Below are 12,430 nucleotides of genomic sequence, written 5' to 3'. Positions count from 1 at the left end.
CTTTGAGATAAATGAAGATTCATCTAGCAACTTTCTCAAGTTCCTTATTCTCACTTTTAGCAAACTGTATGTTTATATACCTCACTATTCATTAACCCCTTGAAGATGCAGGATAATTTAATTTTCTGTTGAGATAATACAAGAGAGTGTAGGTCCATAGAGCTAGCTTTCTATACACAGTGTTTTATCATGGTGACATACTTTTCTTGCTGAAGGTTGTCTCCTAGATTAATTTGAGAAAGGAACCCTTCCCCCTCTTCACATCCTAGGTATCAGGTATTGTATCTATTTTTATTTGGAAAAAATGAGAAACACTAAGGAGACTCCCACTGTTTTTAAGAAGAAAGCGGTCTATGAACCCAGAAGTGTCAACACACACCTATTACTCTAGATATTAACATTATGACCCACTGTGAGAGCACTAGGAACTGTCTTAAGTGACTTAAATGCACTTTGCAAGAGTCTAGGCAATTTTCCTGGTACTGATGAAAAATATCTCCTTGAGATCTAAAGACCACCATTTATAGTTTATCCAAAGAAAGAAAAGGTTATTTCTAGGCAGATGATGTTCTTTGAGATGTGCTATCCATGTGTATTCTGTCCCCTTTATCCTTTATTTCAGATAGGGAAATCTGGAAGAGTCTAAGAGCAGTTGTAGGCATTACTCTGTTCACAAAGCATCTGGTTTTGCAAAAAGGGATATAGGTAAAGCCTGATAGTTTTGATTCAAGTGTTTCTGTGTACATAATTAGTGTGAACTCACACATACATAATGCATCTTTGAGAAGTGCCAGTTAAGTAACCTTCTGTTTAAAGTGATATTTGCATTTTAAGGTAATTTCCTCTTGAGTTTGGGTTTTTTCCCCCATTTATTTCATTTACATTACACACTTAATCTGAATAATTTTCATGGCATGAGGTACCTGACTTAAGTGCTTGAACAAACCTGTAGCAGAGCAATTGGGAATTTAGGATGTGGTTCAGTAGTTAGCCAAACTCGAAATGTCTCATCCTGTATTTCAGCAGTAAGAAGTGTCTCTAGTAGTTCATCCATGAAATCCAGTCCAAGATGACAATTCTGAAGTAACACCCAGCCTCCCTAAATAAAAATATCGACTATTATATAAAATTTAGAACAAGTTATTCATAATGCTAAAACCGTCTATATTAGAATAAATTTTGGTCTTGCATGTATTTTTTTTTTCTTTTATTTTTTGACTTTTGGTATGTTCTTGAATATGTATTATCATTTGATTTGATATGATATTGGAACAGTTAAAACAAATAGGAAAAGTTGATGCAAAAGTTATTTCCACATCCTATTCACAGTGAAAATATCAGAGCCAATATTCTAAGTAAAGTATTAGTGCTACCTAGTGGCAAAAAGAAGTAATTCCTGTTCTCTCCCAGGAAAACACCAGCGATGAGCAATCCTGCCATCAGATCCAAAAGAATGTGAGTGGAAAACTAACAGCTGAAATCTAAGGAATACCTTTTTAAAAACTTATTTGTTAATAACATAATCTAGAGTAAGCGTGAAGAGGTGGTAACAAGAATAAAGCTTTTCAACTGCAATTAATTTATCTGCAATAAATGCATTTGCATGAAATTGAACTTTTGCATATTAATTTTCATCTTATTCAACTCTCAAATTGCATGAAAGCTCTATTTTGATTATTATCTCTCTGCACTTCTGCTTATGAATTTAAATTCAATCAGGTTTTGTAGCATCACTTTAGAAGCCTAATGAATCAGAAGCCTGATATTAAAATGGAACGTTATTTAATCAGTTCTAAACAGTGATGTGTGGATTTCATTACAGCTTGTAATTTCATTTTGGTAATTTTGTTTTAGCTCATTTAAAAATAAATAAATAACATTCACTGACAAAATATAATTGATATATTTAATGTGAACTGAAGGATATTAAAAAATATATATTAAACGAAGGAGGTTTTTTCCTTCTTTTATGGTGATCCACTTTTTTTGAAGAAGATATTTAATCAATTTGTCACATTTCCAAATGAATCTGGCTTAGTTTTTGAAAATTATCTACCTGTAATACAGCACAGCAGTTTTAATCATATTATACAATCTTGGCCACAGGTGGGAAAAAACACCTGATAACTGTGATCATATTCACTAATTCTGTTTTATTCTTTCAAATCTGATGTTCATATATCCATCCCTTCCTCTGTAAAATGTGTGCACCACCATGGCACTAGTAGCTCTACTGGAGTGCTGTTTTGAGCATCCTTGTTCTTTTAATTGATGGCAAAATAAAGGCAGGGATGCCCCAGTTCTCACCATTCCAATGAACTGCAAGTTGATGCTGACCATTCTAGGCATACAAACATAAAGAAGTACGGGAAATGCATATGTGCATTTACAGACCATAGAAAATGCTACCTGCTGTAAAGAGATTTGTTTGTTTGTTTGTTTTTTCTTCCCCCCATCTATATTCCAGTACTGATGTCACAACATTTGTTAGAACTTGAGAGGTTACTGGGTTACAATATAGAGAACTTCCATAAACAAGGCTGCATTAGCTAGATGAACCTTGGATTATACCGTAATGTCTAAAAAGTGTGAAGTAAAGGCCATATACAAGTATTATATATGTCCACAATAGAAAACCACAAATGAAGCAAATTGTACTATGGTCAAATGAAGAAATATCATTTAACAAGAGGGTCTGAGGTTTTTTGCCTCAAATTAAGGTATCTCATAGATAGCAGCAATGATCTAGTTGAAGATGTCCCTGCTCATTGCAGGGGGGATTGTTCTAGATGACCCTTAAAGCTCTCTTCCAACTCAAATTATTCTATGAATCTATGATTTTAAAATACAATTGGAATTTCCTTAAAAGATACTGCCTGACCTTTTCTGTTTTCTGCATGAAAACAGGAAGTCCTGGAAAGGCTCTGAAGCACTTCAATCTATCAGATTAAGAGGACAGGACTTTGTAAAAGTCTAAAGAAGCATTTCGTCATCACATTATGATTAAACATAAGAGAATAAAGTGATGAACTGTTTATTTCAGATGGAAATCTGAAATGATCTTGATCATTAATCTGCAACAGTCTCAAAAGTACTTTTGTTCTTCCAGTGTTCTGTTTTGTGATCTCATTTTCACCATTTGTGCTTCCAGAAGTCTAAGGGGTGATGACAGAGACCCAGGGAATCTGATGGATGCCATATATTCTGAGGAGTTAAATTTTAAATCTCATAATGAATCCATCTTTAACTTTTTATCTAACATTTGATGAATACTCCCACTGTACGTATGAAAGCATATACTGGTTAACAAATAGGTAATATGGTTCCAAACAAAACTTTTACTGGACACAAGTCAGTTCAGGTTTCTTTAGACAAATATTACAAGCAGTGCTGTATTCCTGGTTTATTAAGGACTACCTGTCAGTTATGGTCATGTGAAAAATATGTTTAATTTATCAATATAAATTCTTGCAGTCTTCTGCTCCCTACTAATGGAGATATTCTAGGCCCTCAGAATACCGGCAGAAGATTAATTCCTGATATTTTGAGTTTACATGCAACTATATCTGTATGTCTTCATTTGCAACACTATTGCCAAGTCTTTGAAGTGTCCAGACTGTGCTAACTTTACACTGTAACTTTTATATCTTATTTGAGGTTTCAATTACCATCTTTCTGTAGCTGCTGCTTACACTTCTCATGTTTCTACTATTTGAGAATATCATCTGCCACAAGAAGATACACTACAATATTTAAGAGAAAAATTCTTAAAAATTGTTTGGAAATTCTGAGACATCCTTGGGACTTGAAGCCAAAAGGACTGGCAATTAAAAAAACAAAGAACCAAAACCAATTGTTGGTGAGCAAGAGGCCCTCTCATTAGTACAGATGTGAGGAAAAATCTAAGTGGCTCTCACAGGGGAAAAACAAAAATACAAAACCAAAACAAAAAAGCACAAAGAGGTGGGATCTGCAAGTCCATCAGGACAGAACTAGGACACAATGTCCTTTTACTCTTGGCTAACAACATAGTGTTAAGAAGGGAATGTTCTACCTTTGAAAAGCTGCTCAATATCACTGCTGCCTGAAGTATTGACTTGGACTCCACTACCACATGCACATCCCACAGTGGAATGTTTTTAAGCTCAGTCACTCAAGGCTTGTTTACCCTGAGATATGCCTGACAGTAAGGTGAACATGCAGAAGAGGTATAAAAGAATAATAAAACAGACAATCAACTTATATTGCAATGATTTTTTTCCCCCACCTGTTGCATTGACATCTGTATTAATTTGCGTGCCTGGACTTCTTGTCCTTGACCCATAGAGATGGTCCTACATTCTACAACATAATTGACAATATATGATTAATGAACTTATATTCTTGAGAAAAATAATTCCAATTCAGTCAAGTGATATAAATACAGCACAATTAAATACATTTTAATGCAAAAATATATAGTTATGAAAGTAGAATCCCTTCACCATCATATTATGCTACTATGTATTTTCTAAACATTGAAACTTTGTAAAATAACAAAATATGCATCCACAATATTTACAGTGTTTGCAGAAGTGAAAGACTGTGACTAACGGTATTACTGTCACTGGGAATTTGTGCCAAATTTTAATGAAGTAAGCTACAGCATTTGAAATATGAACCCAGTGTAGATAATGAGGCCACACAAATCAGCACAATGCATAATTGCAAAATTGTATTTGTGAATATATTAATGTGACTAATATCATGAATATATGTATCTACTTCCAACTCAGTTTGTTGGAAGACAATTTTCCAAAATGTCCATATAATGTAGACATAAAGACCAGAATATACAAATGCAGATCTTATGTGTATTTTTTGAATAATTGTGTAAGCAGATTCCTTATTTTTACATTATCTGCAATAAAGAGTTTAAACAAGAAAACAGTATTGTCATCATGCCAGAATTTAAAAAAAAAAAAAAAAAAGAAAAAAGTAAATATTTTTTTACAAATAGGGATTAAAAAAATATCATCACTGAGAAGGATGATAAGAATTTATTAAAAAAGAACTGAAAACATTACTGTCCATCTGCACACAGAATGATTCTCAACATACCATCTTTTACTTACAATATTATTTTATCTCTAATATAGTGGTTCAGAAAGAAATAATAGTATAACAAAAGTTACACTATTTAAGAAATACTTTCCAGAAAAAAACAGGCTCTGAAATTACTTAAATTACTCTTCTGTATCTTAACACATGACGATGAATAATTACTTTCATACCCAATTTAAGATTTCTAGCCAAGGAATCAATCTGAATAGTTGGGTCAGATCCCATAGACAAGAAACAGATGAGAGGTGTTCGTGTGTCACTTTCCTCCCAAGTTTTTTCTAAATTCAAAATGACTGGTTCTGTATATTTCTCATCCAAGGAATTTGCAATATATTTCCTGGCTTGGGAAAGAGTTCGGTCTGGACACCAAGACCTAGAAATTAAAATATATACCAAGAGACAAATTCATTGCCTCTTTCTGTTGCACAGGCTAGACTTAGATTAGACACTCTATATTTATAAAATAGAGATTTTTTTTTTTTATAATATGCAAATATATATATATATATATATATATATATACACACACACACACACATTCACTTGCATAACACATATACACTTGTAGGTTTGTCCTTACAGATATAATAATAGACAGACCTGCTAGTCTCCCCTCTACTTATGATTGTTCAATATTTTTCAATTGCCTACAATGTTGCCTTATGTAAACAATTTGTACTAGAATTTTCTGTTCTGGGTACCTTTATCAGGTTGGGACATTCTTCATTTTAAACATAGCTTTTGTATTTGAGAACACAAGTAGGGAAATTTAAGATAGTTTTTGCCCTTTAGTAAAATTTTGCAGATGTTTCATTGGGTCTGTTAGTCTTTTAGGGTACAGCCTCAACTCTTTTACTGTATTGCATTTGTGTTGGGGATGAGCCTTCTTTTTTTTTTAGCCATGGGAAAATAAAAACAACCAAACAACTACTTTTAGATAAAAGATATGACTTTGTAAAGCTTCAATTTATAAGCTTATTACTTAAAGTCTTAGGACTTAGATACTCCCCTCCCCCTTCAGGGTGTATAGCATATAATAATATAGTGGTTCTTTCATGAGATTCTGGCCTTTTTTATTGCACAGGTTGAATCCGCTCCAAAGACAAATCATGGTCTAGTAATGAATGCTGTTGTTTTTTTGTAGTGTCTCTGATTTATTTGTTGCAGCACTTGGAAAGTATACAATGAAAATAGGAAGATATGATCTCATGCATAAGGCAGCTGAATGCTGCTTTGGGGAAATCCATTCTATCCCAAGCCCTGCCACAGAGATCTTAGCTGTTGCAATAAAATCATTTATAGCACACTTATGTGGGGCTTTTGAATACTTTCTTTGCATTTTCATAAATCCGTTATTTTTCTTTTTTTAATTACTTAGTTATTTTAAATAGTTCATTTGAAAGGAAAACTATCTGGATTATTCTACTTTTTCAGTGGCTTTTTGAAGAAGGCTGAAATGTGGTTCCCAGTTTCTATCTGTCATGCCATAACAGCAAAACTAAAAAAAAAATTTGTAGAAGTAACTTTTTTAGATTCTTCAGAGGATAGCTCCAAAGTGAGTGAATTAAATCAAATTTCATGTGAGTGAATTAAATGATATTTCATGTCACCCAGAAATTAATTTAAATTACTCTATTATGATAATAGCAAACTGATAGACTGAGACACATGATGCAACCATCTATGGTATTTCCTAAATTTATGAAGATGCTCACCTGATGAGTAAAAGCTTGCGAAAGGTATCAAGTGAATCATTATATCCATCGGGTAGAATTTCTTCCTCAGGAGCATCTTTATCAAACCAACTTTTCCATCCCTTCTCATTGCAGGCTATCTAAATTGATTATATTAATGCACATATTAATATATTTAATCTGTAGTAAAATCCCTTTGTAAATTATATTTTAATGAGAGTCAGTTATTATATTAGGATATATTACAAGTATCATTGAGAGTATATAGTGTTTAAGACATACACCATCCGAATTGCTATTAAGATGTTCCAAACAGAAATTTAAGTATTAAGATGCAGGCTCTTAAGCTAATCAGTTATCCATGGATTCCCCTCCAAAACACATGCAGCTACCTAAGACACATCAATAATTAGCAGAAGGATTCTATACTACAAAAGGAACATACTGTGATTAATTTATTCCTTCTGATCACAAGGGACTAAGAGGAATAGAAAAGTCTGTCCCAGTAGAGTCCAGTCAGCCAAAGAATCCCAAATTAAAATAACGGACTAGTAATCTTTTGACTTGAGAAAGAAGAAATCTCACCACAAATATGATCATTATTTAGGCACCTCTTAGAACCCATGACCTAATAGGACAGGGGATACTGGTGGACAGTACACAGTGAAAATTGCTATGCAGTTGAGCCTTTAGTGCAGTGACTGAGAAGAATCAGCTACCGCAGTATCACTGGAAAGAGAACAAGGAACACACTGATACCATCTACTCTGAAATACAAGTCCATATGCCTGTTATAAACCAAGGAGCTCCGTTCAGATGACTGACTTGGTTTCAAAAAGAAGTAGTTTCAGAACAACCTACACCAAGAATGGACTGGGAGAGGAGTGAGAAATGAACATGCAGGGACCTCTTCCAACCATGTATTTCCTATAATGAAACTCATTCAGAGAGATTCATAACACCAAATGTCCCTTTCTGAACTATAATCCAAGTCTGAGGAAAAAAATTACTTTATAAGCAAATAGCTCAGTCCTACATTAACTGACATCAACTTGAGCACATGCTAGGAGAGTATTCAGAGGGGGTACCTTCTCAAAGATATGCCACAGCCAGAGACAGCCTACTGACTAAAGGGACTTCAGTTGACTCAGTAAAATCATTAAACTTTCATTACATATTTCTTTATACCATCTCTCACTTGCCCACTGTTGGAAGTAGTAAAAGTGTGAAAAGGAACACAGTCATCTAAGTGTTACACAGAATATATAGGAATATTCCTATAGACATATAAAGACATTAAAATATGTAGGAATAGGACATATCTAGAAATGTGTGTTTATTAAATTAAGTTAGCCATCTTGGACTGGAGAACTTAAGTTTTAGAGGAGAAAAGAATTTGTAACTGGCATGAAAAAAAGAAAACCACAGGCAACCTCTTGAAAACGGGGCATACCATTTTCACACTTTTTTTTTCTTACTTTAAATAATTTCCTGTTTGTATCTAAATGAATAATGATAAAGTTGTATTTAGTATGATGAGCCAAATAGAACAGCATATCTAATGGATGTAAATAATTATTAAAATGATGTTTCAATATTTGCATTTTTTATTTATATGCCAGTTGGCAAACTCCCAGATTCTATCTTTATTACTAAAATCACCTAACTGTCACATTTCAACTTGTAAATATAGAGCAATTTTAAGTTAGTGCTAAAAGATTAGTTAAAAAGGAGGACTTTTGGAGTAACGGTTATCTAAATATTTTGGAGTCTAAAACTTTGTTTGCACCAATTCTAGAAAAATCCTGTAACAGAACCATTAAAATCTACAAATTAAAAGGACAATACATAACCCCATGACTAAATTTAAATAATGTTAGTGAGTGTGCAGTGGCATGCATTTTGGGTTGTGTGCCCTAACAACCCACAGTGAAAACCAAACTAGAATCCCTCCAACTTTCTCCTAGCTCAATATCCTGTTTTGATACCTCCAGAAACCAAAACCTGGAGAAAATGGGCTGGTACATATCCAGATCTTGCCTTGATACAGAGTTGGGAAATAGCCAGGACCACTTCCAGGTACACCATTTAGATTAAAGATCTACTTCCTTCAGGGCACAAAATGCCATCACAAAATGGACTTGGCTGACTAGTGCTGTAACAGCAAGAAGAACTTAGTGTCCTGGCTATCATCCTGATTAACAAGGAGTGCTTAGGAGGTACAGAAAGAGAAAGGCTTAGGGAGTGTTTTAGCTACGTTAAAAAAAAAAAAAAAAAAAAAAAAAAAAAGAAAATAACTGATAAACATGTCACAAGCTTACATGTATGTAAGTTCATGTATGTCTTAATAAAATAAATATTATTTTTATAGGTAGGTTATCGTATCTGAATAACATGTTAACCTTGGAACGGAAACTAGAACTTTAAAACAAGCAGCAAAAAATTTACTCATAGAAATCTATCAGATTCAAGACATAAAACACTAACTTAAAACCTGACACTCATAGATTAACTTTCTGAGCCTTTTTATCCTTTCTCCTTATTTCTGTCTCTTTCACCAGCTTCCTTTTTTACTAGTTCTTTGCTCCTGTTCTTTTCTCTTTCTACCTCAATGACTATAATACAAAATACAATAAAGCAGATAAAAGAAGTAGAGCAAATAAATATACTCCTATTCATGCTACCTAACTGTTCACTTCCTGCCTTTATTCTGTATTCTCTCTGGACTTATTCTTAACTACATCTCTTGTGCATTACAAATGTAAAGTGTGGGAGCACATATGATTGGGAAGCTGGTTATTAACATTAAAAAGTAGATATCACCTGATTCAAAATTTCTGCAAACTGGGGAAGTTTGTTCAGTTCCACTAGGTTTAGCCACATCATGTCAAGAATCCAGCAGAATGGTTTGGGTGGGCAAGCCTGTAAATCCAATGCTGCACCTCCTGTAGATAAAAACATTCTGATGAAATATACATTGTCGTTCCAGGGGTCAAGATATATTTGATATTTCTTTTTAAGTTATATTTTCTGGCCCATGTAATTTTCACTGGAGTACTCATTCTACTCGTGTGTATTTATCATTTATTTCATAAGATCATAGGTTAATTTAGTCTGGAAGGGACCTCAGGAGGTCTCTAGTTCCAACCTGTTTAAAGCAGGGTCAGCTACGAGAGAAAATCAGGTCTTTACTTGGTCTGGTCTTGAAAACTTCCAAGGATGGAAACCGTACAATGTTTCTGACAATGGGTTCTAATGTTTGTCTGTCCTCATAATGAAAAAAATTCACCTTACATCCACTCTGAACCTCTCTTTTTATTTCTGTTGTCTCTTCCTACTGTGCACCACTGTGAAGAGCTAGGCTCTGTCTTCTTAATGGCTTTCTCATAGGTGTTGGCAGACTACTATTTGGGTCTCCCCTAAACCTTCTATTCACCAAGCTGAACGAGCCCAGTTTTCTCAGCCTCTCATATTAGATCATGTGCTCCACACAGTTTGTTGCTATAAGTTTATACATTGATACTGATTATATTTGAAGTATGGGAAATTCTTTAACAGTCTCTTTTCCTTTTAATCTGTGCTGAAAATACAGTAAAGATTATTTTGTATTTATCTGAAAGATAAAAATATTCCTTTGAAGACTTTCCCTTAGAGAGTCTATATTTTATCCCACTATTCCTGAAAAGAAAATAAATTGAAAAGAAAGTCTTTTTTCTCAACTGCAAACTTCTACCTCTTCTCTAATGAAATGCATAGTTGTAACATCTAAAGAATGTTATACATGTTAGCAAAGTAATCTCGTGGGATCATTAGACAAAATAACCAAACACAAGAGAAGAAAGAAACTCTAGACTGATGGAATCAACCAATCCTAGATCAGCCTAACAAGCACAAACCATTTAAAATAGTATATATAAGGCCAGATAGCCAGTAGATAATACACATTTCACATCCTCTGATATGCAATTGAAGAGGAAATAACGAAGGAACACCTCTGGGATAAGACTGCAATACAATTTTAAACAGACTAACTTTTTACTCTATCATAATTAACTTTTTATAATAATTTTCTTGTAGTTGCCTCTTCCCCAGTCCTCCACAAAGTAATTAATGCCTCTTGGGAAAACTGGAGGCTGTTGTTCCAGTGGTCTTCAGAACTAAGATGATTTCTTAATTTAAGTCTCTGGTATAATGAATATCACCAACTTGTAGCAAACAGACTAAAAAACCACCTTGGAGTAATAACTATTAATTTTAAGCACTTATTTGTGAGTTATATGTGTGTGTATACATAGTCTATATATATGAGCATTAATTATTTCAGTATTTTCAAATTATACATGCTTACCAAAAACTGCATATATAAATATGTAGTTCCTTTTCAATTAATATAATAATACTTTACAAACTGTGTTTAATTATTCCATAGAATACCAAGAGGTTTTAAGACAGAGATCTTTTTTCTTAACCTGCACCAACCTCATCCTCAAATTATGCACGAATGGAATGTAGAGAACATGAATCATGAAAGCAAGAAGTAAAAGAACAGAAGACAAACGTCATTGGAGTCAAAAGAAGATTAAGATTTTTTTTTTTTTAAAGCACAAATATTGTTATTTAAGAAAATATTGGGAAGACATTAAATGATATTTTTGATGCGGCTAATGAACCAAGACTTACTTTAAAGTTCTGACACATTATAGGAGAGAGTTCATGGTGCTGCAAATACTATAATGCAACAAATTAGTTCTGATTTTCCTGAAGTCTTTTCTGCTTACATTATAAATTTTGAAGGGAAAGATTTGATTCTTTGAGATGTTTTCCCACAGGCTTCCAGGACGCAAGAATTTTATTTACATTATCAGTGATGATTTCCAGGAAACAGCAGCTCTTCTTTTAAAAGAATAAATACGTGATTCAGAAATACTAAATATTTTCCTAGTTACCTGAATATCCTTAAATAGAAACAGAAGAATTCCCTTACTGAATCTGGTCATTAGTAGGCCAATGGAAACAAATAACATCAAAGAAAGTAAAACTTTCAATGAGTGGGCAGTAAACAGATCTTAGGGAAGTTTTTGCTTTTGGGGAAATTTTTAAACCTTAATTTTTTGAGGCAGACTTATTCAATGAAGAATGAAAACTACAAAAGTGTAAACAATGTGTTTCTCACTGTAATACCTGACATTTTTTGCTATTAATATACATACCTAGTCTTTTGATAAATCCTGCTAAGTTGTTATGGTTAATAATTTGTTATGTTAATGAGTTAAATACGCAATGCTTGAAAAAGTCTTTCCTTTTACTAGTTTTCATTTTGCTATTCATAGGCATATATGAAATGTTTCAGCATCTAGAAAAAATTCTGCCATGCTTTCCTCCACATAAGGATACAGTTAGATATAATCAAGAAACAGAATTAGGCAAGTTTAATATATGATTTGAATGTTTTCATGAACTACAGAAGGGACAATTAAAGGGCAGACTCTTGTTCAAGAATATTAAGTTGCTATATACAAATCCAAATTATTTGTGTCATGCAAAAATGTAAAGCTACTTCATTTGTTTTTATGATGAAGTTTTCCTAGTGTTGTGCTTTTTTCTCCTTCCCTTTACCCCAGGCATGACAAGAT

General features: G+C 33.4%; 1 protein-coding gene across 1 annotated transcript in view; it reads right to left on the bottom strand.

The window, feature by feature from the left end:
• The window catches only part of DNAH8 (dynein axonemal heavy chain 8), a 145,977-nt gene that overhangs the window by 15,389 nt on the left and 118,158 nt on the right, over positions 1-12,430 (bottom strand). Inside the window, exons 79-83 of the mRNA XM_026845011.1 lie at positions 9,621-9,742; positions 6,819-6,937; positions 5,274-5,476; positions 4,268-4,341; positions 947-1,099 (exon numbers count right to left, since the gene is read on the bottom strand). Of these exons, the coding sequence (XP_026700812.1) occupies positions 947-1,099; positions 4,268-4,341; positions 5,274-5,476; positions 6,819-6,937; positions 9,621-9,742 (671 nt within the window). The remainder of the gene's footprint in view (positions 1-946; positions 1,100-4,267; positions 4,342-5,273; positions 5,477-6,818; positions 6,938-9,620; positions 9,743-12,430) is intronic.

The sequence above is a fragment of the Athene cunicularia genome, assembly GCF_003259725.1.
Source record: "Athene cunicularia isolate RWA chromosome 3 unlocalized genomic scaffold, athCun1 chr3_part1, whole genome shotgun sequence".
NCBI lineage: Eukaryota > Metazoa > Chordata > Aves > Strigiformes > Strigidae > Athene > Athene cunicularia.
This window is presented reverse-complemented; position numbering and strand designations above follow the sequence as displayed.